The 27864-nt window shown below is 46.7% G+C and overlaps 1 protein-coding gene across 1 annotated transcript in view; it reads left to right on the top strand.

The window, feature by feature from the left end:
- Positions 1 to 27864, top strand: part of ATG16L2 (autophagy related 16 like 2) — a 102636-nt gene that overhangs the window by 26149 nt on the left and 48623 nt on the right. The window contains exons 3-7 of the mRNA XM_068266566.1: positions 1931 to 2015; positions 12760 to 12833; positions 21266 to 21508; positions 22729 to 22794; positions 26718 to 26816. Of these exons, the coding sequence (XP_068122667.1) occupies positions 1931 to 2015; positions 12760 to 12833; positions 21266 to 21508; positions 22729 to 22794; positions 26718 to 26816 (567 nt within the window). The remainder of the gene's footprint in view (positions 1 to 1930; positions 2016 to 12759; positions 12834 to 21265; positions 21509 to 22728; positions 22795 to 26717; positions 26817 to 27864) is intronic.

Here is a 27864-nt window from a genome sequence, read left to right as displayed (position 1 = left end):
ATTTGCATTTAATTTACATGCAAGCCGGAGTATTAGAATCTCCTCAACCCTCTCTGTTCCGTAGAACGTGGGTGGCATGTGTTGCATCACTATTAATAAACCTATCGGAGCATTTCTTTTTTAATTGATCCAATTACCCATAGCTGGCACCCACTGTTCTATATGACCAAGGAGTGTGGTAGCCATACCTGACCTGAACCAGTGACACAGACTGCGATACGAATTGTGGGAGATCCCTTACAGCACACCCTGTACTGTTACCATGGGTCCCTTACAGCAAACCCTGTACCGTTACCATGGGTCCATTACAGCAAACCCTGTACCGTTACCATGGGTCTCTTACAGCAAACCCTGTACCATTACCATGGGTCCCTTACAGCAAACCATGTACCATTACCATGGGTCCCTTACAGCAAACCCTGAACAGTTACCATGGTCCCTTACAGCAAATCCTGTACTGTTACCATGGTCCCTTACAGCAAACCCTGGACAGTTACCATGGGTCCCTTACAGCAAACTCTGTACCGTTACCATGGGTCCCTTACAGCAAACCATGTACCGTTTCCATGTGTCCCTTACAGCAAATCCTGTACTGTTACCATGGTCCCTTACAACAAACCCTGTACCATTACCATGGGTCTCTTACAGCAAACCCTGTACCATTACCATGGGTCCCTTACAGCAAACCCTGAACAGTTACCATTGTCCCTTACAGAAAATCCTGTACTGTTACCATGGTCCCTTACAGCAAACCCTGAACAGTTACCATGGGTCCCTTACAGCAAACTCTGTACCGTTACCATGGGTCCCTTACAGCAAACCATTTACCGTTACCATGTGTCTCTTACAGCAAATCCTGTACTGTTACCGTGGTCCCTTACAACAAACCCTGTACCATTACCATGGGTCTCTTACAGCAAACCATGTACCATTACCATGGGTCCCTTACAGCAAACTCTGTACCGTTACCATGGGCCCCTTACAGCAAACTCTGCACTGTTACCATGGTTCCCTTACAGCAAACCCTGTACCGTTACTATGGGTCCCTTACAGCAAACCCTGTACTGTTACCATCGGTCCCTTACAGAAATCCCTGTACCGTTACCATGGGTCCCTTACAGCAAACCCTGTACCTTTACCATGGGTCCCTTACAACAAACCCTGTACCATTACCATGTGTCCCTTACAGCCAACCCTGTACTGTTACCATCAGTCCCTTACAGCAAACTCTGTACCGTTACCCTGGTTCCCTTACAGGAAACCCTGTACCATTACCATGGGTCCCTTACAACCAACCCTGTATCGTTACCATGGGTCCCTTACAGCAAACCCTGTACTGTTACCATCAGTCCCTTACAGCAAACTCTGTACCGTTACCCTGGTTCCCTTACAGGAAACCCTGTACCATTACCATGGGTCCCTTACAACAAACCCTGTACCATTACCATGTGTCCCTTACAGCCAACCCTGTACTGTTACCATCAGTCCCTTACAGCAAACCCTGTACTGTTACCCTGGTTCCCTTACAGGAAACCCTGTACCATTACCATGGGTCCCTTACAACAAACCCTGTATCGTTACCATGGGTCCCTTACAGCAAACCCTGTACTGTTACCATCGGTCCCTTACAGCAAACCCTGAACCATTACCATCGGCCCCTTACAGCAAACCCTGTGCCATTACCATGGGTCCCTTACAGGAAGTCACGCACCGTTTCCTGCTTATACTGTCTACTGTTAACTCTCCCAGCTATTTCTCTTCTGGTTACCTGACCACATTTTTTTTTTTCAGTAATTGCAGTAACGTTCGGGAATTGTGCTCATGAACCTGTCATATGCAGTATTTATATCTCAGCCTGACGTTGCCCCCAGGGCTGCCTGAATTGAGTGTTTCTGATAAAGCGTGTTACATCCTCATTCCTGTCTTACAGATCGCAGTCTGAGGCCGTGGCGGAGTCCGGGGATATTCCCGCACTACAGAAAGAAATGTCCGCAGTTCAGAGCGCCAACGGCGAGGTACTTACTGAACCGGTACTGATGACACGCATGCCTAGAAATGACCTCTGATAATAGATCTGTGGTGATGAGGGAAGTCAATGTGTCTGCACTGCTGAGGGATACATGCTCTCTGAACACAAACAACTTCCTGCATTGTTTTCAAACAAGACAAGCCAGTTAGAAAGTTATTGTTTCACAATTTTGCTGTCCCCAGAGACACACACTGATCTCCGCACCCGTCTGCCAGCTCTGACTTCCTCTCTGGTGGTTGGTAAAGCTGCGTTCATATACAGGAATAGTTCCGTCTAACATTTTCTCTGTCTCAGTGTGGAGAGAATGACCATCTCTGCTGGGAAGAGACAGGTTCTCTTTGGGGATAATATGGATCACAACACTGAAGCTCTACTTAACCACTTGCCGACCGCGCACTCATACCGTGCGTCGGCAAAGTGGCAGCTGCAGGACCAGCGACGCAGTTCTGCGTCGCCGGCTGCAAGCTAATTAATCAGGAAGCAGCCGCTCGCGCGAGCGGCTGCTTCCTGTCAATTCACGGCGGGGGGCTCCGTGAATAGCCTGCGGGCCGCCGATCGCGGCTCGCAGGCTAAATGTAAACACAAGCGGAAATAATCCGCTTTGTTTACATCCGTACAACGCTGCTAACAGTAGCAGCGTTGTACCAGATCAGCAATCCCCGGCCAATCAGCGACCGGGGATCGCTGTCACATGACAGGCAGGAGCCTGTTAGAGGCTGCACAGGACAGATCCGTTCCTGTGCAGCCTCGGATCTCCGGGGAAGGGAGGGAGGAGAGGGAGGGGGGGAATTTCGCCGCGGAGGGGGGCTTTGAGGTAAAACAGCGCTGGTCCTTAAGGGGGGGTAAAGGGTGGGTCCTCAAGTGGTTAAAGGACAACTGTAGCGAGAGGGATATGGAGGCTGCCATATTTATTTCCTTTTGAGCAATAGAAGTTGCCTGCCTGCCTGTCCTGCTTAACCTCTGCCTGTAATACTTTTAGCCATAGCCCCTGAACATGCATGCAGCAGATCAGGTGTTTCTAATATTATTGTCAGATCTGACAGGATTAGCTGCATGCTTGTTTCTGGTGTCAGACGCGACAGCCAAATAGCTCAGCAGAGGTGCCAGGCAACTGGTATTGTTTAAAAGGAAATAAATTTGGCAGCCTTCATATTCTCACTTCAGTTGTCCTTTAAGAACAAGCATGCTCACAGCATGCTAACAGCTTCAGGTTGAATGCCCATAATGTCCCATGGCATCGAACAGTGCAGCGCCGTGGTTCAATAGATTTTAATAGACTTCATGTTGAAATTGATTAAAAATCTATGGTTAGTGTGTGGCAGTAATAGATCCCTATCAGATTTGATCTGACGGGGATTTATCTGATAATCAAATCTGGTGCCCATGTATTAGTGTAAGTCCACCTTTTAAATTCCCTTTACCTGGATTGCCAGATAACTGAGGGTCTGGACAGCTGTATCACATCAGGGAGTCCAGCAGAGGAGACTTTAGGATATCTCCCAGTGGTGCCCAGGCCGTTGCTCTCTTTTCTGATGGTGCTGCCAACTTCTGGCCAGTTCAGATGGATGTCTGTCGGTGATTGTCCCCGATGTCTACCGCTAGGTATCCACCGTGTTGTACAGGGCTGTGGAGTTGGAGTCGAGGAGTCTGAGCAATTTTGGGTACCTGGAGTTGGAGTTAGAGGTTTTATAAACTGAGGAGTCAGTCAAATGATTTTTGTACATAATCCACAGCCCTGGTGTGAGAAAACGCGGAAAAGCTGCTGCGTGTGCTGCTGAGGAGGCAGCTGATTCCGCGTCCAATGCGGTGGTTTGCATGCGGAAGCGTGTGTTTGGTAGCAGGGCAGAACGCGGAAAAGCCGCCGCATGCAACAACAGTAAGGCGGCTGGTTCCGCGTCCAGCGCGGCGGTTTGCACGCGGCAGCGTGTGTCTGGTGTGGCTGAGTCTGTTAGTGCACACAGGCTTAGGAATATGCGCGCACTGAGAGGCAGAACTCTTATACTGGGCAAGGAGAGATCAGCTGATCACGCCGATCAGCTGACTCCTGAGCAGGATACTATTGGTTGTTCAATTAGGGGTGGTGCTGGAGAGCACTACTCCATATATAGTTACTGCTGGCCAGTTGCAAGTTGTCTGCCGTTGCGAACACTACGTGGAAGCACTCAGACCTAGTCAGATCCAACAGTGTGTTTGAACCAGGTGGACCTGGGAATTCACACTGAGCCAGATTACTTGAACTGTTATTCTGTTTATGCTTAAGCTAGTTCCAGGGTGTAGAGACCAAGAACCTCACACCCAGACTAGGGAACTGTATTTTTTCATACAATCCTTCAGGGCAAGGTGAGACGTCGCTCCTCCCAGACGCAGGAACAGACAGCACTCCCCCTATAAAAAAGTCACATGGTCAGTACACCCTCAGTGCTGTTTGTTCCTGCGTCCAGGCAGGTCGGCATCTCCCCTGGGAGTGGGACCTGTGTGCTGGGCTGCAGGTTGCATTCCTTAGGGTGGGCTGAGACTGTGGCACTGAGGCAGTCTAGCCCATCGTCCCATGCTGGAACTTTTGTGGGACTTGCCTACCTTTCTTCCCCTATGAGGGGCAGCAAGAGTAGAGGGCGTGGAGGCTTCCCCTGGTGATCGGTGGAGCGGAGACCGGAGGTAAGCAGCAGCTGACGGTGCAGAGCGGGTCTGTTTGCACGTGCAGAGAAGTGCTGACTCTTCCTGGTCGGATGCGAACGGATGTGCGCATGTCGCCTACGTGACGCATAGTTTCCGGCAGGTAGGCCGGAACTCGCGTCTTATTGGAGGCTGGCTGTCTGTCTCTCAGTTTCTTCCGGTCCCGCCTCTCCTACACTGATTGCCGGAAGATATTTCAGGGGAAAGCCGCGCGGCTGCAGTCGGTGAGAGACAGCGTCTTGGGCTGGATGTGGACAGATCATGTCGGCCACAGACAAGACGGAAAGCAGCTCAACGGCTCAGAAGGTTAGATGGCTGAATCTCGTTCTGGGGCTGTTTGTATATTTGCTCACTTTGATAACATTTAGAGAGGGGATATCTCTGATGTTGTTTGTTTTTTGGGCTATGTATTTCAAGTGAAAGGGTCAGAGTCGGCTGACAAGACCAGGCCTCCACCTACATACAAAAGATGTCCAGTGTGTAATGCTAAATTGGCGTTGCCATATGCAAAAACCTTATGCCAATTATGTATGGATAAGGTTATGGGGGAGCAATCAGGTCCTTCTGTGCAGGACACTTTGAAAGCATTTAGAGAGGAGATTAATGCCTCATTAGAATCATTTAAATCATCCCTCTCTAGTTCAGGACAGTCATCACAGGATGTTGGGGTGGTGCCTGCTCTAGAAACTGATAGTCTGGAAGTCACGGAGACAGGGGTCAGCTCTGATGATTCAGACAATAGAGAGATGGACTCAGAGTCAAACTCTAGATTTAAGTTTCGCATTGAGGATACTGAGATGTTGATTGCAGCTATCAATGATACTTTAGAAATAAATAAGGATAATTCAGCTAGCCTTTCTGTCCATGATCAATTGTACAAAGGTATGGAAGAAAGGGAAGGGCTGGTGTTTCCTGTGCATAAGGCTATCAAACAGTCCATACTGAAGGAATGGACTGATCCAGAAAAAAGACTTTTATTATCCAAAGCATTAAAACGAAGGTTTCCGTTTTCTGCAGAGGATACTACTCTTTGGGATAGATGTCCTAAATTAGACACCCCGTTTTCCCAGGTAACAAAGCAGGGAGATCTGGCGTTTGAAGATCTTGGAGATCTTAAAGATCCGATTGACAAAAAATTGGACGCGTATCTTAAACGGTCTTGGGAAGCTAGTGCTACGTCGTTCAGACCAGCAGTTGCTTCCACCTGTGTGGCGAGGACACTTGAATTGTGGATTAATCAGTTAAAGTCTAGCATTTTAGCAGGTGCCTCGGTGGAGCAATTATTAAATTAGGTTCACGGCTAGGTCCACAGCCTTGATAAATGTTTGCCGTAGAGCCTTGTGGCTGAAAACTTGGGATGGCAATCTTACATCAAAAAATAGGTTATGTGGCGTTCCGTTCACAGGAGACCTTCTCTTTGGTCCGGAGCTGGACTCAGCTCTGGAGAGGACTTCTAATAAAAAGAAAACGTTCCCTAGAAAGCAGAAATTGGTGCCTAATAAAACTTTTTTTCGTAGGCCCAAAATTAATCAAAGGGAGCAGGCAAAAGATCAAAAGAAAGGTAAAAGATGGGCTTTTGATAGATCAGGAAAAGGGGGTTTCAGAGCTAAGGCTCTTGAAGCCCCGTCTAAACCGCAGTGACTCTTTTCTGGCGGTGGGGGGAAGATTAAGATACTTTTACCACGCGTGGAGTCAGTTGACGAAAAGTCCATTCATTCGTCAACTGATTCGATTCGGGTATCGCATAGAATTTGCCCACCCTCCTCCGTCGAGATATGTAATATCAGAGCCACCAAGAGACCCAGCTCTGGCTCCAGAGATTCTGGAGATCTTACAAAATATGTTGGATCAAAAGGTAATTCGAAAAGTACCACTAAAAGAACAAAAGAAGGGGTTTTATTCGACAATTTTTGTAGTAAAAAAACCCTCAGGGAAGTACAGATTGATTCTAAATCTGAAGACCCTGAATCCATTCATGAAAAAGAAAAGATTTCGGATGGAATCAATTTTTTCCGTGAGGGATCTGTTGTTTCCAGGAGCGTTCATGGCGTCTCTGGATCTAAGAGACGCCTACTGGCACGTTCCGATTCACGTAAAGTCACAGGAATTCCTGAGGTTTGCGGTAAGGGTAAACGGGGTTGTGATGCATTTCCAATTCGTTTGCCTCCCGTTTGGAATAACTTCTGCCCCAAGAATGTTCACCAAAATTCTGGGAGAAGCTTTAATTCCTATAAGAGAAAAGTCGATACTGGTGATTCCATACCTAGACGACTTACTGTTATTAGCCAATTCAGTGGAGGAGATGGAAAACGTATTAAAGGTAGTTTCCAACCACCTTCAGTCTCTGGGTTGGATAATCAATCTGGACAAGTCATCACTTGTTCCGAGTCAGAAAATAATTTTTCTGGGAATATTAATAGACTCAACAAGTCAGAAAATGTTCCTTCCACCGGAAAGGGTGGTGAAATTAAAAGGGGCTGTGCAAGGTTTACAGAAAGACCCGAGTCCATCCTTGAGAACGATTTCTCGAGTTGTGGGTCTAATGTCTTCCACAATGGTGGCAGTACCGTGGGCGTTAGCTCATTTGCGGAAGTTACAGACATTTCTACTACAAAACTGGGACGGGCGTCCTCAGACGCTGGATTTCAGGGTAGGCATCACAGAAACTGTTGTGTTATCTCTTCAGTGGTGGTTGATGGAATCAAATCTTGTGAAGGGCAGTCTTTGGAGAAATCCAACAGACTTCATCCTAACTACGGATGCAAGTTCGTGGGGATGGGGGGCCCACATAGGACACAAAGCGTTTCAGGGGAAGTGGACAAAAACCGAATCCCTAAGGTCATCCAATTGGAGGGAGCTAAAAGCGGTGCAGTTGGCTTTACTGGAGTTACAGTCGACAGTAAACCAGTCTCATCTACTGATTCAGTCAGACAATATGACTGTAGTGGCATTCATAAACAAGCAGGGAGGCACGCGATCCCCGTTATTACAGGAGGAAGCGGAGAAAATTTTATCATGGGCAGAAAGCCATGTATTATCCTTGAGAGCACTTCATCTCAAGGGAACATTAAATATGGATGCAGACAAGCTGAGCAGGAACAGGCTTCTATCCTCAGAGTGGTCTCTGAACAAGGAAGTGTTCCGGTATATAACAGAAAGATGGGGAATGCCAACAATAGATTTGTTTGCAACAGAGGAAAATTGTCAGGTCAAACAATTTTTTTCGTTGAATCCGAGGAACAATTGTATGGGAGTGGATGCGTTCAATCAGAAATGGGATTTCCCCCTTCTGTACGCATTCCCACCACTGACTCTAATTCCGGCAGTACTAGACAAATGGAGAAGTTGCAGAGCTCCGATGATAATGATTGCTCCGATCTGGCCAAGAAGGAGTTGGTTTGCAAGGATCAGGTATCTGTCGTCAGGGGAGCCTTGGCGACTTCCAGAAAGACCAGACTTACTCCATCAGGGGGAAATATGGCATCCTCATCCAGGCAGTCTGAGTCTGGCGGTTTGGATCCTGAGCTAGTGTTGCTTAGGAAGATGGGGGTGTCGGATAAGACGGCTGGTACTTTAATTTCCAGCCGTAAAGAGGTGACAAGAAAAATTTACTTGAAATACTGGAAAACTTTTCATTCCTGGTTAAAAGACTCAAAGTTTGATAGCCTTTCCATTCCAGCGGTTTTGGATTTTCTCCAAGACGGTTGGGAAAAAAGAATATCAGTCAGTACTTTGAAAGTACAGATTTCAGCCTTGTCGGCTTTTTCAGGCATTCCAATTTCTTCCTCACCTTTGATTATAAGGTTTATAAAAGCAGTGTCTAGGAAAGTCCCAATGTTTAAGCCGTATGTTTCACCTTGGGATCTGTCTGTAGTTCTAAACGGTTTGTGTAAGAGTCCGTTTGAGCCTTTGCAGAATGCGTCATTAAAGTTGTTGACTTTTAAAACAGTGTTTCTGGTGGCAGTGACTACGGCAAGGAGAGTGAGTGAGATCCAAGCCTTATCAATAAAGAGCCCGTATTTTCAGGATTTTCAGGATAGACTTATTCTTCAGACGGATCCTAAATTTTGTCCCAAAGTTATGTCAAAATTTCATAGGTCACAAGATATTGTGCTGCCTACTTTTTCGGTAAACCCAAAAAGTGAGAAAGAAGAGTTTTTTCACATGCTAGATGTTAGGAGATGTGTATTAGAATATATAGACAGAATTGCAAATATCAGGAAATCAGATTCCTTATTTATTCTGCATTCAAGTAGGAACTTGGGTCAGAGGGCTTCAAAATCCACTATAGCCGGTTGGATCAAGCTAGCTATTGTTGAGGCATATAAGATTATGGGAGCTGAGGTTCCAGCATCATTTAAAGCACATTCCACTAGAGCTATGGCAACGTCATGGGCTAATCATGCAGGCGCTTCACCTGAGCAGATTTGTAAAGCGGCTACGTGGTCAAGCTTTTCAACATTTATTCGTCATTATCGTATTGATGCAATGTCGGCTAATGACCAAGCGTTTGGAAGAAAAGTTCTCCAAGCGGTGGTCCCACCCTGAGGTTGTATTACTTGTTAATCGTCTCACCTTGCCCTGAAGGATTGTATGAAAAAATCAGAGTTAGTACCTGCTAACGATGTTTTGAACAATCCTTCAGGGCAACGATCCCACCCTGGTGTTAGTGTTTTGTCTGTGTGAAATAGTGGCACATTGTGGGTTAGTGGTTGTTCACCTGTCCGGTACTTGGCTTAACGCACTGAGGGTGTACTGACCATGTGACTTTTTTATAGGGGGAGTGCTGTCTGTTCCTGCGTCTGGGAGGAGCGACGTCTCACCTTGCCCTGAAGGATTGTTCAAAACATCGTTAGCAGGTACTAACTCTGATTATCATTTGTGTTATACTCCAGACTAGTTCCAGGGTGCTGAGACCACGGACCTCGCACCCAGACTAGTGAACTGTATTATCATTTGTGTTATACATCAGACTAGTTCCAGGGTGCTGAGACCACGGACCTCGCACCCAAGACTAGGGAACTTGTGCGATCATTTTGTTATACAGCAGACTAGTTCCAGGGGGGAGAGACCACGGACCTCACACCCAGACTAGGCATTGTTTGATATCTGTTATGACTTATTGCTTTCTTGACTACTCCTCTGTCCTCTGATTCGGTACCTCGCATATCTGATATTCCGTTGCCAGACCCTGCTTGCCTTGGATACCGAATCAGCCTTCTGTCTTTGTACTTTATCTGTCCGTGTGTTACCAACCAGGCGTGTCCGACCTCGAGAGCTATCTCTCCCCTTAAAGAGACTCTGTAACAACAAAAACCTCCCCTGGGGGGTACTCACCTCGGGTGGGGGAAGCCTCCGGATCCTAATGAGGCTTCCCACGCCGTCCTCTGTCCCACGGGGGTCTCGCTGCAGCCCTCCGAACAGCCGGCGACAGAGCCGACTGTAGCTTCAATATTTACCTTTGCTGCCTCCAGCGGGGGCGCTGTGGCGGCTTTCGGCACGGAAATAGACGGAAATACCCGATCTCCGTCGGGTCGGCTTTACTGCGCAGGCGCCGGAAACTTGCGCCTGCGCAGTAGAGCAGACCCGACGGCGATCGGGTATTTCCGCCTACTTCGGAGCCGACAGCCGTCAGAGCGCCTGCGCAGGAGCCAGGAAGGTAAATATTACGTCACCGCTGCACGGAGGGCCGCAGCGAGACCCCTGATGGATGGAGGACGGCGAGGGAAGACTCATTAGGATCCGGAGGCTTCCCCCACCCGAGGTGAGTACCCCCCAGGGGACGTTTTGTCGTTACAGTTCCTCTTTAAGAGATAGTCTCCAGATCAGGTAGTGACATCCACCTTCAGGTGTCACTCACTCTCTGGCCCTTCCTGTCTCCAGCCTGACTCCACCCCTTGGAGAGTCTCAGGCTGCTGGAAGGTTCCTGTGCTCTCAGAGCAGCGTTCCTTTACTGCCTAATATCACCTGCCCAGCAGGTGCATTGCTCAAAGTATTACTGTTACACCAAACACTCACATACCTATAGGTGTCCAGAGGTTAGTAATATATCTGTATTATCGGTGATTCTGCAGATCATCAATAATCAGGTATATATCTGCATTCTTGGTGATACTGCAGATCACCAATAATCAGATTCTCTCTGCGTGCTGACACCGATCGTTACACCTGGTAAGTATTAGACTAAGGAGTCTGAGTTGAGGAGTCGAAGCCATTTTAACTACCTGGAGTTGGAGTCGGTGGTTTCATAAACTGAGGAGTCGGAGTTGGAGTCGGATTATTTTTGTAGCGGCTCCATAGCCCTGGTGTCATAACTGAGATTAATGGGATCGCTCATCGCTCATAGTTTGCGTCAGTTGCTCAAGCACAGCAGTCGATCAAGTTTTCTCGCATGTTGTAGGTAGCTTCTGGAGTCCATGGTATTCGCAGCTGCGTTCTATACCACACTGCTCTAGACACGACTTGACGTCAAACTATGGCTGCAACAAAACGGCCATCACAGCTCAGAGCAGAATTATTAAATTCTGTCTCGCTGAGCTAATGGACTTTGAAGGAGACCTTCTATGTAAAATGATGCACCAAACAGTTTGAAGGGAAGAACGTCATCTCTTGACTTGGTGGCCGCTCCACCAACCGATTTTATTATTATCGAATCGGATGAAACCAGGTGCTGCCAAGAGCATTCTGGTTGGTCACGGAGAGATTTGTCTCTTGGTCAAATCTGCCCATCATGGATCGATGTATGGGCACCTTTAGAGAACAAGAAACCTCTAAGATTAAAAGATTCTCCAGGCCAGTAGATTGTGTGATCGATCCCAGGTCAAGTCTCGGGACAGTCAGATAAAGGGTCCTTCCTCAAGCGTAAAAAAAAATGGGGAGTCCTTGTTGGAGCAAATGGAACCCTCTGAAGGGTCCAAGTGACTCTTCAGGTTGGAGGGAAGCTAAGAGAATGTTCTCCAGCGATCAATCAGAAATCCAAACCCTCTTGTGTTACAGATTCTAAAACTATCTACAGTTCTTTGGCAAGTCTTCTCCTACTGAATTCCCACCAGCCTCCCTGAGAGTCCAGTGAAGGATGTCTAATACAAAATGTATAGGGAATGGAGTCATTGTTTCCAGTAGCCAGGTATCTGGAGTACAGTGTTAGGGTACCCATACATTACTTGATTTTTGATGGATTGACTAGTGGCCCACACACCGGAAGGGAGATCCTGGCGATTCTCCTTCACTAATTGATCTGAACCATGTTGTTGTGCCTCCATGCTCTAAAACCAAAAATGGATCAGTGTCGATCAAAATCTGTGAACAGTAGCCAATTCCTTTACGATCAACCAATATTATCCATCCTACTTGATTAAAGCAGAACTGAAGAACTGAAAATACAAAGTGTTTCACTTACCTGGGGCTTCTGCCAGCCCCGTGCAGCCTTCTGGTCCTCCACCATTCTCCGTTTTCCCTCCAACAGCTAGTAGCCCCTTGCAGCCTTTCTGTCCCACGCCGGTCCTCCACAATCCTCCGTTCTCCCGCCCCCAGCTAATGTCATTACCATCGACTTTTAAGTCGATGGGAACTGCCCCTGCGCACCCCGTGCCACACGTATCTTTCTTCACATTGCAGCCCGCAATAGCGTCCTGCACTAAAATCTGAATGTGATTTTTTTTTTTTTTTTTTTTTTTTTTTTTTTTATATGTATCAGTATTAGAGGAACAATTACAGTTTTCTGTCTAAAAGCTCTCTCCCAATGACATTTTTATTATTTCTAATAGACTTCGCAGGTTGGAGGTTAATCATTTATAAACAGACCATTGCATTGGTTATTTCTTAAAAGCACCCTAAGTTTACAGCATTTATTCCCCAAGTGCCCCAAACGTTTGCTCAGCACTTTATAAACCATGGAGATGTTTTCCCACCATGTATAAACTGAGGATTAGCGGAGAAGGTTAAAGTTTACCACCAGGCCAGCTGGAGTGGACTTTCGTTTACTCGATAGTCTTGTTGAAGTGTTGTGACCTTCTGAGAGATGTGGTGACCTCACAGTGTCTTCTCTGTGTTTGCAGTTGGCGTTTGAAGCTTGCGAGCTGAAGAAACAAGTCCAGGAGAGAGATGACCAGCTGAAGGAGCAAAGTACTAGGTGACCACTCATAAAGTGAATTCTCAAGGGAGATCAGATAGGAATTCCTTTGGGGTGAATGTCTCCCGGAGGCTAGAAACCCCATATTGTACCTCAGGAATATTGGGATTTCTTCATCCTGAAGCCCTGAAGTACCCACAGATTTCCTAATCTGAATATTACAATAAGTTCAAATCGCACATGAATAGTCCATAAACCAATATATCACTGCCTTGAGGGCCCATAAGGCACACTTAATCTGTTGATAACTTTAGCAGGAACAGTCCTTTTAGGCCTTAGCGTTATACCTCCACCTCACCCGGTGAGAAGGGGCATGCACCCTTTTTCTATGGTAAAATGTAATTAAATTAAAACAGCACAGTCACACAGCAGTATGAAATGTCCACCCTTTGCCAGTGTATACTGACGCGTCTGCTCCTGCCGCTCTAGTAGAGTAGAGGGCACAGACTCTGGGTATACGCTGGCGGATGATGGACCTTGAAGCAGGACTGGATTGTCGAGCGGTGCTGCCATTAGTCAGCCAGGAGGCCACCTTCCGGGGTAGAACCTGTTAAAACTCTGAGTGCTGTCATTTGCGAGTGTGCATTTTTCATGTAATTACATTTTGCCATACGGTTTTACGATATGTCGGCTCAACTGTCTTCTGTTTGAGGAGGATTGCTCCATAAGACCTAATCGAGCAGGAGAACTGACGGTGATAACTGGATAAGGCGAGGAAGGCCTAGATGACCCCAAAGCGCTGCTCACCCTATCTAACTGAGGTCTAGAAATGGATGGGTACCCCTTCTCACTGGGTGAGATGGTAGTATAACGCTAAGGCCTAAAAGGACTGCACCTTCTAAAGATATCAGCAGATTAAGTGTGCTTATGGGCCCTTCTATTTCAAGGCTGTGATAAATTGGTTTGTGGACTGTTATTGTGATAGTTGTATTTTGTGATTTTATTTTTTTTTTCAGGCGCGCACCACCATTGTTTGTTTTAACACCCTAAGCACATTTGTCAGCACAGTAATAAATAAAAGATTTTCCTAATCTGGGCAGACCTTTCTGGAATTTAGTAACACCCCAACCTTTTGGCTCATGTAACACTTTTCAATACCTTTAAAGTGAAGTCTTGCACTGGAGGGAAACGGAGAAATCCACCCTAAATGTATTTAGATAGTTCAAGTGAACCAGAGATGAAGCATCCTCATGTATTTTACCATATATTTCAGTGGCTACATTAGAGAAAACACCTACCCTGCTCTCTGTTTCATTCTTCACCACTAAGCCTGCTTGTTATCAGCCCTGATAAAATCCCTGACTGAACATTCAGTCTGGCTTTGCTCAGGAATCATTATAGCTGAGTCTGTCTTCTCTGATGTATTTTCAAGCCCAAGCCTGCCCCTTCTGTCTCTGCTATAATGACTCAGCTATAATGATTCCTGAGCAAAGCCAGACTGAATGCTCAGTCAGGGATTTTATCCGGGCTGATAACAAGCAGGCTGAGCAGTGAAGGATGAAACAGAGAGCAGTGTAGGTGTTTTCACTAATGTAGCCACTGATATATATGGTAAAATACATGAGGGTGCTCCGTCTCTGGTTCACTTTAAGCCTGTCTGATTCCACCTCATGTGTGACTAATCACCATTGTAATTTGATCTCTAGGTTGTGTTACCTGGCAGCTAATTTGTAAACACAGAATGTAAACCCTATGTCTGCTTCCATGAAAGCAGGAAGTAGACACATTGCAGATTTTCCCCACAATCCTTCAGGGCAAAGGTGAGACGTAGCTCCTCCCAGGAACAGGAACAGACAGCACTTCCCCTATAAAAAAGTCACATGGTTAGTCCACCCTCAGTGCTGTTTGTTCCTGCGTCCAGGCAGGTCGGCATCTCCCCTCTGGGTGAAGCCTGTGTGCTGGGCTGCAGGTGGATCTCTTTGGGTGGCTGAGACTGTGGTACTGAGGCAGTCTAGCCATGCGCCCCAGGCTGGAGCTTTCCTGGGGTTTGCCTACCTTTCTCTCCCGCTTCCAGGGAGAGCAAGAGTGGAAGGCGTGGGTTCCCCTTGCGGCGGAGTGGGCAGGACGGAGGTAAGCTGGCGGCCATGTGCAGCGTGGAGCGCATTGTGGCCATTAGGACGCTTGGCCGCGTCCGGATGCGTACTTTCCGGCGGGTATGCCGAAAGTAACAATTTGTAGTGCCGGCTCATTACTCTCTCTGCAGCTTCCGGGCCGCCACTCATCCATTCGCGGCAGGCCAGGTATGTTTCAAGGGGAAGCTGCGCGGGCCTGTAGCACTGTTGCTCAGAGAGAGTTTGTCCTGCGCTGGATGTGTCAGCTGGAAGCATGTCAGACGCTGAGAGGATTGAGAGCAACCAGGCCGCCCAAAAGGTGAGATAATGGTTTCTCTTTCTGGGCTGATTGTGCTATATGTGTGAGCAGAGTTACATGCCTTGTTGTGTTGTTGTTTATGCCAATACTAAGGCTTCTGCTAAATCTGCTGCTGCTGCAGATAAGCATAGGCATCCTCCTAATGATAAAACATGCCCTTTGTGCAATTTTTATGTTGCCCTATGCAAAAACTGTCAGTTGTGCATACAGAGGGTTGTAGGGGAGGAGCCGGGTCACTCTGTTCAGGATACATTGAATCCTTTAGAGAGGTGATTAATGCTTCATTGGAATCAATTAAGTCCTCATTATTGAATGCTAATCCATCCACTTCTCAGGTTGCTGTATCTGGAGTGTCTGTGACTGAAGTTGATAGTTTCAGACACTAGAGAAATAGAATCTGAATCTGTTTCAAAGTTTAAATTCTGTATTGAGGATGTGGTAGCTGTTTTGTTTATTCATAATCAATTATACAAAGCTGAAGGATCCACTTAATTAAAAGGTGGATGTTTATTTGAAAAGGTCTTGGGAGGCTAGTGCGGCTATGTTTAGGCCGGCTTTTACCTCTACATGTGTGGCCACAACTTTTGGAGCTGTGGATTAATCAGCTCAAAGCTAACATACTGGCTGGTGCACCTGTTTAGCAATTGTTGAGTTCTATTGCTATTTTCATTTAAACTGCTGCATATTTATCAGATGCTTCTGCTGAAGCAATTAGGTTTACTGCCAGGTCCATTGCTCTGTTTCTATTAGAGCCTTGTGGCTTAAAATATGGGATGGTAATATCTCATCCAAAAACAGGCTGTGTGGTGTCCCTTTTTCAGGTGAATTGTTGTTTGGTCCAGAACTGGATTCAGCTTTGGGTAAAAAAAAAAAAAAAAAAAAAAAAACATTGAATAAAAATAAAGTTTTGCTTAAGAAACAGAAGACTGTGGTAACAATATTTTTCGTAAGCCAAGAAGTGATCAAAAGGATGCCTCTAAGGATCAAAGTAAAGGCAGGAGGTGGACTTTTGACAAGTCCAGGAAAGGGGGCTTTAAGTCTAAAGCTCTAGAGTCCCAGTCAGAATCCCAATGACTCGTGTCAGGCGGTGGGGGGAAGGCTAAGATACTTTCTCTTAGGTGGGCAAAAGTGTCAAAAAATCCATTTATTCGCCAGACAATAATGTTTGGTTTCCAAATAGTTTGCCCTTCCTCCACCATCAAGATTTGTGATCTGAAAGGCCCTAAGAGATCCCACTCTGGTTCCAGAGATTTTGAGCATATTGCAGAACATGCTAAGACAGAATTATTATTATTGATTTATAAAGCGCCAACATATTCCGTGGAGCTGTACAAGGTAATGGAATTCATCCTGTGCTTGATTCTGCACCTAACAAACCTGAGTCGGTTTATGAAAAATTTTCGGATGGAATCAGTAAGGGAGTTATTGTTTCCAGAGGCCTTTATGGCATCTCTGGATCTAAGAGATGCATATTGGCATATGCCGATTCACCAAAAATCATAAAAATTCTTAAGTTTTGCAGTGAGAATAAATGGGATGGTAGAACACTACCAGTTTGTTTGCCTCCTGTTTGGGATCACTTCTGCCCCAAGAATGTTCACAAAAATTCTGGGAGAAGCATTAATTCCGTTAAGGGAACAATCGATTTTAATCATTCCGTATTTAGACGACTTGCTTATTCTAGGAAGTTCAGCAGAACAGCTGAAAATCCATTTGAATCTGGTATCGGAACATCTCCGATCCCTAGGTTGGATCATCAACCTGGAGAAGTCCTCTCTAATTCCAAGTCAGAGAACTCAGTTTCTTGGCATGCTAGTGGATTCAGTAAAACAGATGATTTTCCTTCCTCCCAAGAAGATTCTGAAGATAAGTTTGGCAGTGAAATCATTACAAGGGGAAGACAAAGTTTCCCTAAGAACGATTTTGTCGGTGTTTGGGTTAATGTCATCCACGATGGTGGCAGTTCCCTGGGCATTAGCGCATATCAGGAAGATACAGAGGTTCCTCCTAGACAATTGGGACGGTCGTCCACAAACATTAGTTTTCAAAGTTAAAATCCCTCAAACTGTGTGTCTCTGCAACGGTGGTTGGAGGAATCCTACCTTATGAAGGGCAGGCCTTGGAAGGGGCCTGTAGACAACGTAATAACTGCGGATGCAAGCGCCTGGGGCTGAGGAGCTCATATAGCTCACAGAGCCTTTCAGGGGAAATGGACAAAATCAGTCTCAAAGGTTATCCAATTGAAAGGAATTAACAGTAGTAAGGCTGGCTTTATTTCAGGTGCAATCGATACTGTTGCAGTGCAATGTTCTGATCCAGTCGAACAACGTTACGGCAGTAGCGTTTATCAACAAACAGAGGCACGCGATTCCTGTTGTTGCAGGAGGAAGCGGAGGACATCTTGTCTTGGGCAGAAAAGAATGTGTCATCCTTGAGAGCTGTTCATCTCAAGGGAACACTCAAAATACATGCAGACAAACTGAACAGAAGCAGGATTCTGTCATCAGAATGGTCTCTAAACAAGGAGGTGTTTTCGCAGACATCATAAAACGATGGGGAACACCGTCAATCGATCTGTTTGCAACAGAAGACAATACCCAGATTCAGACTTGTTTCTCTCTCAATCCAAGAGATCAAAGCCGGGGCGGTGAATGCATTCATTCAAGAGTAGAACTTTCCACTTCTGTATGCATTTCCTCCTCTCAATTTGATTCCGGCGGTCATCAGCAAATGGAGAGGTTGTCAAAATTGGATGATTTTGATAGCACCTTGGTGACCGAGAAGGAGCTGGTTTTCAGCTCTCAGGTTAGCATCAGAAGACCCTTGGAGACTTCCTTGCAGGCCGGATCTACTGCTACAAGGGAACCTGTGGCATCCGCATCCAGGAAGATTGAATCTGTTAGTTTGGATCTTAAATTAGCCTCACTCAAAAAGTTGGGAGTATCTGAGAAGGCAGCCTCTACATTTGTTACAAGCTGTAAGGAAGTTACTAGGAGGATCTATCTGAAATACTGGAAGACTTTCCATCTTTGGTTATCTGGCTCTAAGTTTGATAGCTTGTCAGTCCCAGCAGTCCTGGTTTCTCCAGGACGGTTGGGATAAAAATATTTGTGAGTACGCTTAAGGTGCAGATTGCTACCTTATCTGCTTTTTCAGGTATCCCCTTGTCTTCCTCTCCAATACTGAGATTTCGGAAGGCTCTATCTAGGAAACTACCAGTTTACAAGCCATACGTTTCTCCTTGGGATTTATCGTTAGTATTAGAGGGGCTGTCCAAAGGTCCTTTTGAGCCGCTAGGGGACAGTTCTTTTAAATTTCTTACATTAAAGACGGTATTTTTAGTAGCCATCACTACAGCCAGAAGGGTTAGTGAGCTACAGGCCTTGTCTATGAAAAGTCCTTATTTTCAGGATAGGTTAGTATTACAGACGGATCCAAAGTTTTGTCCAAAAGTTATGTCTAGGTTTCACAGGTCGCAGGATATTATTTTGCCTACCCTCTGTGAATCCAAGTTATGGAAAAGAGAGGATTTTTCACTCATTAGATGTTAGAAGATGTGTTCTGGAATACTTGAACAGAGCTGCAGATGTCTGGAAGACCGATTCCTTATCTGTTTTATTTCAGGGAAAACTGTAGGTCAGATAGCTTCTAAATCTACTATAGCTAATTGGATTAGGTTAGCTATTATAGAAGCTTTCAGAGTTATGGGAAGTGAGGCTCCTGCTTCATTTAAAGCTCACTTTTCTAGAGCTAGGGCAGCTTCTTGGGCTAATAATGCAGGGGCTTCGCCTGAGCAAATATGTAAAGCAGCAACGTGGTCAAGCTTTTCTACGTTCATCTGTCATTACCGAATTGATGCAATGTCTGCACACGACCAGGCGGTTGGTAGAAACGTTCTCCAAGCATTGGTCCCACCCTGAGGTTGTATTACTTGTTAATCGTCTCACCTTTGCCCTGAAGGATTGTGGGGAAAAAGCAGAGTTAGTACCTGCTAACGATGTTTTCAACAATCCTTCAGGGCAACGATCCCACCCGGGTGTTAATTGTCTGTGTCTGATAGTTGCACGGTTATGGGTAGTGGAATGTTCACCTGTCGGGTACTTGGCTAAACGCACTGAGGGTGGACTAACCATGTGACTTTTTTATAGGGGAAGTGCTGTCTGTTCCTGTTCCTGGGAGGAGCTACGTCTCACCTTTGCCCTGAAGGATTGTTGAAAACATCGTTAGCAGGTACTAACTCTGCTTTTATTGCAGGATTTGTATCAGCTAGAACAAAGAAATATTTTTCTTTAAAGGTTATTTACTGTTGCTTATCTTTTAGAGCAGAGAGAAAGTTCTGAGTTCAGGTCCGCTTTAAAGGCGCACTATCGCAAAAATTGTGCGATTTAAAGCTAACCTGATGTGAAAAAAAGTTTGATATCATTTCATTGTATGTGTATTACGAATAAGGAATAGAACATTAGTGGCACCGAAAAGTCTCATATTTTTATTTTCAGTTCTATAGCTGTCACAGTTGCACGTTTAGAATCCCCATTCAGACCCCTACTCAATGTAACACTTTCCATTAACATGTTTTTTTCAATTGAGATAGGAAATGTTTGGGCTTTAAGGCAGGGCTTTTCAATCTTTTCACTAATTGTACCACTTTAACCACCTGAAAATTTTCGAGTACCACCAGTGTGACTGCTCAGTAGAGCGGAGCCGATGGGGCTCGGCTGTTTCCACCAGAATCAGAGTGGAGAATTTGCATGTGGGCATGCTGACGGGGAGATCTTTGAGGGGGTGGGTCCCAGTGCTCGATCCTCTCTACTGAGGAAGAAGGGGGAAGTCTCTCTAAGCCAGGTGAAAGATGCACAGTGACAGTGCGTATACTTCAAATACAGGAAGTGAGCAGTGATGTCACTTCCTGTATACGCACTATTCGCCTGGCTTTCTCTTCACTGCTGATCTGAGATTTGAAGTATGCTGCAGGGCAGCACAGCCAGGAGCGAGTGAGGGGGAGCTGAACTTTGTGGAGGCAAGATGAGACCAGGACAAGTGACAGGCAAACCTGGTGTGTACCACCTGGCCAACAGCAAAGTACCACTGGTGGTACGCGTACCACAGGTTGAAAAGCCCTGCTTTAAGGTACCTCTCAGCCCTCTTGAGAAACACCTGTCCAAAGAGGAGCTGTCAGACACTCTTCCCGGATAAAGGCTGTTACTGTGTAGAGGTTGGAAAATTACAATTCTCCAAAACTAGTTTTTAAACCTTTTTAATGGATCTTGTGGTGGGCAGTGGCTGGATAGTGTAATGGTTAAGGGCTCTGCCTCTGACACAGGAGACCAGGGTTCGAATCTCGGCTCTGCCTGTTCAGTAAGCCAGCACCTATTCAGCAGGAGACCTTAGGCAAGTCTCCCCAACACTGCTACTGCCTATAGAGCGCACCCTAGTGGCTGCAGCTCTGGCGCTTTGAGTCCGTCAGGAGAAAAGCGCAATATGAATGTTATTTGTCTTGTCTTGTCAGTATGGCTGCGTTCGCAGAATATATCCGATAAGCTCTTCTGGAATATGTTCAGAGGAACCCTGCGCAGGAGCAACAAGCACTTGGTCCCGGGGGCTTCCCTCTGCCAGGTAAGTATCTGTTTGTCCTTTCCTTCAGCACAGGTTTACTTTAAATTGTACCTGAAGGGAAAAAAAAGTGCCCCAAAAAGTACTTACCTTAGCAGGAGGATAAGCTCCTGTCCACCTTGCCTCCACCCACTGTCTTGTGTCTGCGCAGTAGCACGGAGCTGATCGGACATGTCTTTTTCCACCAAGCCCGAGCAGCTCCGTGCTACTGAGCAGGTACGAGGTGCACAGTGCTACCGTGCTTGGTCACTCAAACTTCCAGAGGGTCCAGCGCTAGATCAGTGGTCTCGAGGAGGATGTGGGGATTCAGAAGCGTCACTCTACCGAGGTGAGTATGTGACTTTCTCTCCTAAGGAACTCACAGGTCTGCTTTAAGCGGTTTATGAAAAATGGTGGGAATTTGTGACCCTTGGAGTCCCCCTGACCTCTCCTCTCCATCTTCGTCTTAACAGGGTGGCCAACTTGCTGGACCTGGCGGAGGGACATCAGCTGCAGCGTCAGTGCCTGGAGGAGGAGGTGGTGCTGGTGGTCTGTGCCAATGCTGAACTGAAAGAGAGATATGACCACTTGCTGTCACAGCGCCGCCTAGTGGAGGAGAGGTTACAGGAAACTGAGGTGGAGCAGCGAGAAATTCTAGAGGACATGACCAAGAAGAAGGCTTTGCAGGCGGCCCAGCAGAACGACCTCAACGAAAGGTAATCGGGACCTGCAGTGTTTAACGCATGAATACACCCAATTCTCTTACCTTTTTGAGTTTGATTACATCTGTCTCCTAATAAACTGATGCTATAGAAATCACTTGTAAAATACGGAGTCAGGAGGCTAAATACCAGCCACTTTTTACTCCACAGACTGTCTGTGCTGTAGGCTGCAATCTTCTTAGGGGGATTCAGTCTGTGACACCCCCCCCTTGCAGTGATGCAATCCAGGAAGCTGAAGCAGACCCACCTGTTGAGCCTGAAACTTTGCAGTTTCACTGCTCTGCTTCTTATCATGTGACCAATTTGTCAAGCCAGGATTTTAGCTGCAGAAGCCAAATCAGTAATTGTCTGAGCACTCTGATTTACTGAACTATTAGATGGTATTCTTAGATCCGTAGCTGGCTTTAAAGTGCCCCTTAACAAAAAAAAAATTAAAAAATTGTGGGCTAGATTACGTCCACCTGAGTGTCCAGGTTCTGTTCATTGTCCCATGGGTTCCTCCTGTTCCCCATCCCTCTATTTGATGGCATCTTTCAATCATAATACTTTCGCCACAGTGTAAAAGCAACACTGCGGTTACCATGTTAACCAAGGTGCCACTGCAATTTTCTAAGCTCATTAAGTCATGTGTGATCCAATCCCAGTGCAGCTAGTGGGAAAAGGCTCTTATTTGTCATTCCTGGATGGGGTAGACCCAGAACTGAACACTTACTTCGGGCTGAACTGTATAAGGGCTCGTTTCCACTTTTGCGACGCGATTTCGCTGGCATCCCGACGCTTGTAAAAATGCATGCGGATGCGTTTCCGCATGCGTTTTTACCCGCGATTTCGCGTGCGATTTCGCATGGCAGGGTGCCATGCGAAATTAACCATGACACTGCCAGGGCAAAATAACATTGAAAAAGGTGCGAAATCGCACGCGAATCGCGGGTAAAAACGCATGTAAAAAACGCATGCGTTTTTCCTGTTAAATACATTAGCGGCGATTTGCACGGATTCCCGACGCAGGCGAATTCGGTGGGTCCCATCGTGCAGATTTGGCCCGCCGCCAAATTGCTCCCGCACGCCGCACATATGGAAACAGCCCCGGCCACTTCAATGTACCAAGCGAATCCGCATGTCGGCGCCGCATGCGGATTCGCTATGGTGGAAACGAGCCCTAAGACTTTCTAAGCAAAATCAAAGCTGCTGATTTTTTTGTCTTTGCGTTTCAGGAGGAAGGAGGAGATGTGGCGACGCATGCTCAGGAAAGCGCTCAGAAAAACCGTCAGTGCAGAAGGGTGAGATGGGGAGCTTTTTGTAATCAGTTTTTTTCAATGAAATTTTATTGATGCTGGCCAGTACAGCGATATCCTTCCACATGTAAAGCGTTATACACGATATATATTCAATCGCAACATCGCTGGCTGAAAGCATCTCCGGAAACATGGTTACATCCATACAGGTTTATTTAAAGAGGCCCTGTAGTGACATGTATAGAAGGCATTACATTATTCAGGATACCCATTTTTACAGTAATTTTCCTGGCTTCAGCAACACTTTCTATATATACAAGGGTTGGATAAAATAGTGAAAACGCCTAACATTTTGGCATCATAATCTTTGAACATGTTTTAAAGAAAACCTGTAATGAGAAAAACCTCCCCTCGGGTGGGGGAAGCCTCCGGATCCTATTGAGGCTCCCCCCGTCCTCCTCGGTCCCACGGCGGCGGAGATGAAGCTCCCTGAACAGCGGGGATGCAAATATGTACCTTCCCGGCTTCAGCGCAGTATCGGCTCTCCGCTTGGAGATAGGTGGAAATAGCCGATCGCTGTCGGGCCGCTCTACTGCACAGGCACAATATCGAATTGTTAGAAAAGCTTTCAAAATCACTGCAGAGCTGAGTGAACACCTACAGAACCCAGTTTCCACAAAAACTGTTCATCAGGAGCTGCACAAATCTGGATTCCACGGAAGAACTGCAATTAGAAACCACCAGAATTGGTCCCTCGAGCAGTGGAAAAAAAATGTGATTTTTCTCTGACGAATCATCGTTTACCTCAACCTCCAGCCAAGTGTACATTTGGAGACAGCAAAAAGAAGCATTTCATCCAGACTGCCTTCTCCCAACCGTAAAACATGGCGGGGGTTCTGTGATGATCTGGGGTGCTATTTCTTGTAAATCCGCCAGGCCAATGATTTCCCTTCATGGAAGAATTAACAGCCGAGACTATTTAGGAATTTTAAGCAACCAGGTTCATCCTATGGTTCAAGAACTGTTTCCGGAGGGGAATGCCATCTTTCAAGATGAGAATGCCCCAATCCATACAGCTAGAATTGTTAAAGAATGGCACGAGGAACATTCTAATGAACTTGAGCATGTCATCTGGCCACCACAATCCCCAGACCTCAACATTATTGAGCATTTATGGTCGTTATTAGAGATTCAAGTAAGAAGACGATTTCCGCTGCCATCGTCTCTAAAAGAACTGAAGGGTGTTTTAACTGAAGAATGGGCTACAATTCCTTTGGAAACAATTCACAATTTGTATGAATCAATACCTCGGAGAATTGAGGCTGTAATTGCCGCAGAAGGTGGACGTACACCGTATTAAAATATATTTTGTTGATTTTTCAAGGTGTTTCCATTATTTTGTCCAACCCCTGTATGTATATCTGTATATTGGTATGTACACCGGCTCTCCCAGTGATGTCACAGCCTTCGCTGTTTAGCTATGTGGAATTTTCCTACCAGTGCATTCTGGGAGACCAGGTATTGTTTCTGCTCACTTCGGAACACACAATAAGCAAACATTCCGCAGTGATGCACCTGCCAGCAGTAAAGATGTCGCCGCCTGTGATGAATATAAGGATATAAATCGGGGAGAGGAAAGAGATGTTGTTCTTGAGCTGTTTTCTTCACTTACAGAGAATATGAGGAGTCCTCGAAGATATTGCTGTCCCTGTGCTGGCCTCACCCCCATCCTGCTCTATCTGTTACAGTGTAAGGCTGCAGTGTGACCCCCACACATTACCCCTGTCCCCCCCCCCCACTCCTGTCTCCCCTGCACAGAATGTTACCTTTATGCACACTTGGTTATCCAGTCCATTCTATTGATAATGCTCATCTAGGCCAGTGATTGGGGTAAGGGGGGGGCATACCTAATCACATGGGACCATTAGAAGGGGCGGGGCATACCTAATCACATGGGACCATTAGAAGGGAGGGGCATACCTAATCACATGGGACCATTAGAAGGGGCGGGGCATACCTAATCACATGGGACCATTAGAAGGGAGGGGCATACCTAATCACATGGGACCATTAGAAGGAGCGGGGCATACCTAATCACATGGGACCATTAGAAGGGGCGGGGCATACCTAATCACATGGGACCATTAGAAGGGGCGGGGCATACCTAATCACATGGGACCATTAGAAGGGAGGGGCATACCTAATTACATGGGACCATTAGAAGGGAGGGGCATACCTAATAACATGGGACCATTAGAAGGGGAGGGGCATACCTAATCACATGGGACCATTAGAAGGGGCAGGGCATACCTAATCACATGGGACCATTAGAAGGGAGGGGCATACCTAATCACATGGGACCATTAGAAGGGAGGGGCATACCTAATCACATGGGACCATTAGAAGGGACGGGCATACCTAATCACATGGGACCATTAGAAGGGAGGGGCATACCTAATCACATGGGACCATTAGAAGGGAGGGGCATACCTAATCACATGGGACCATTAGAAGGGAGGGGCATACCTAATCACATGGGACCATTAGAAGGGAGGGGCATACCTAATCACATGGGACCATTAGAAGGGAGGGGCATACCTAATCACATGGGACCATTAGAAGGGAGGGGCATACCTAATCACATGGGACCATTAGAGGGAGGGGCATACCTAATCACATGGGACCATTAGAAGGGAGGGGCATACCTAATCACATGGGACCATTAGAAGGGAGGGGCATACCTAATCACATGGGACCATTAGAAGGGAGGGGCATACCTAATCACATGGGACCATTAGAAGGGAGGGGCATACCTAATCACATGGGACCATTAGAAGGGAGGGGCATACCTTATTGCATGGGACCATTAGAAGGGAGGGGCATACCTAATCACATGGGACCATTAGAAGGGAGGGGCATACCTAATCACATGGAACCATTAGAAGGGAGGGGCATACCTAATCACATGGGACCATTAGAAGGGAGGGGCATACCTAATCACATGGGACCATTAGAAGGGAGGGGCATACCTAATCACATGGGACCATTAGAAGGGGCGGGGCATACCTAATCACATGGGACCATTAGAAGGGAGGGGGGACTTCAATAGGTATGCTGTAATGGGGGATCTCTGAGCAGAGGATGGGGACATTTTGCAGGAGTCCTACAGAGCTGTAACTTTTGGAGAGGGAAGAATGAGGGGGTATCGGGCACTGCACAGCTGGTACTAGTGGTAGGCAGAGGCACAACCTTAAGCAGATCTGAAATGAGGGATATGGATGCTGCCATGTTTATTTCCTTTTAAGCAATACCGGTTGCCTAGCTGTCCTGCTGATCCTCTACTTCTAATACTTTTAGTCATAGCCCCTGAACAAGCATGCAGCAGATCAGGTGCTCTGACTGAAGTGTGACAAGATTAACTGCATGATTGTTTCAGGTGTGATTCAGACACTACTACAGCCAGAGAGATCAACAGGACTGCCAGGCAACTGGTATTGTTTAAAAGGAAGTAAATGTGGCAGCCTCCATATACCTATCACTTAATTAAGAGAGAAAGCAGGGGGGGTCTTTGGAAGGGGGAGAGAAAAAAGTCCAGAGGGGAGGGGGGTATAGAGAGAATGCAGGGGGGGGGGGGGGACTTTTGTTGGAAAGGCTTTCTGATGAAGCTCGGCTTTGTCTGATTGCCTGGAAGCCCCCTCTGCATACAGACATCATTGGGATGCTGTATCTCCCATATACTCTGAGCTGGAAAGGGATGATGGGAAGGATTATACCAGTCCTGTAGTAGTCACATGGGCAGGACTCCACCTGATTGGGGCTCACCAGTCACTCCTCCCCCTATTCCTCTCACTGGGTGATGTTGGTGAGGGTTTTGCACACTTGGTGTGACAGCCAGAGGGATGATGGGTAATGCGATCAGTGGGGTTCTGATCAGTCTGTAAATACAATTGTTCTGTTTTATTGGACAGAGATTTTGTATCTAATCAATCTGACGACTCTCACGATACCCGGAGCCTGGAGATGTCGGGGAGTGTGGAGCTGGAGAAGCCGCTGGCCAGGCAGACCAGGTGAGAGGTGGTCACACATGCACTCTGTTGGCCAAAGTATTGGGACGCCCCTCCGAAGCACTGAATTCAGATGATCCAGTCACTTCTATGGCCACAGGAGTATAGAGGCCATCACTGGGCATGCAGATGACTCCTACCAACATCCGTGAAAGAAGGGGCGGCTCTCAGGAGGTGCCGGGATCGGATGCCACCTCTACAATAAGTCCATTTGTGACATTTTCTCACTGTTAGTACAGTTATAACAAACTAGAAGCAACTGGGAACAACAGTAAGTCAGCTATGAAGGGGTAGGCCATGTAAAATACCAGGGGCGGGGCACACTGAGGTATAGATTGCACTAACTTTCTGCAAAGTCAAGAGCTACAGAACTCCAAGCTTTTGCGTGCGCAAAGTGCCGCGATTCGCGCGATCGCGGACTTTTGCTGCAAATTGCGCACGCAAAAGTGCGCGAATCGCGGCACTTTGCGCGCGCAAAAGTCCGCAAACGGCACTTCACGTGCTAACTGTCTAGCACACCCGTGCTAAACAGTTTGCACGGCTTTGTGAATCAAGCGCTAGATGCAGGGCAGTTTCTAGGCTAAAATGCACCCAGGGCGAGGGTGTTAAAATTGTGCCCCCCGCAGAGCCAGGTATACATGCCCGCAGTATAGGTTAGCCAGGTCTAGTTGCACTTAGTATAGGTAGCCAGCTATAGGTCCCCCCAGTATAGGTAGCCAGGCATAGGTGCTCCAGTATTGGTAGCAGGCTATAGGTCCCCCCAGTATAGGTAGCCAGGCATAGGTGCCCCAGTATAGTTGCCCCCAGTATAGGTTAGCCAGATAGGTGCCTCCAGTATAGGTAGCCGGTATAGTTGCCCCTAGTATAGGTTAGATAGGCAGGTGCCCCCGGTATAGGTTAGATAGGTAGGTTCTCCCAGTACAGGTTAGCTAGGTGGGTGCCTCTAATATAGGGAGTCAGAATAGTTACCCTCAGCCTAGGTTAGATAGGTAGGTGCCCCCAGTATAGGTTAGTTAGGTAGGTGCCTACAATATAGGTAGCCAGTATAGTT

Source organism: Hyperolius riggenbachi, chromosome 2 (genome assembly GCF_040937935.1).
Source record: "Hyperolius riggenbachi isolate aHypRig1 chromosome 2, aHypRig1.pri, whole genome shotgun sequence".
NCBI classification, from domain to species: Eukaryota; Metazoa; Chordata; class Amphibia; order Anura; family Hyperoliidae; genus Hyperolius; species Hyperolius riggenbachi.
This window is presented reverse-complemented; position numbering and strand designations above follow the sequence as displayed.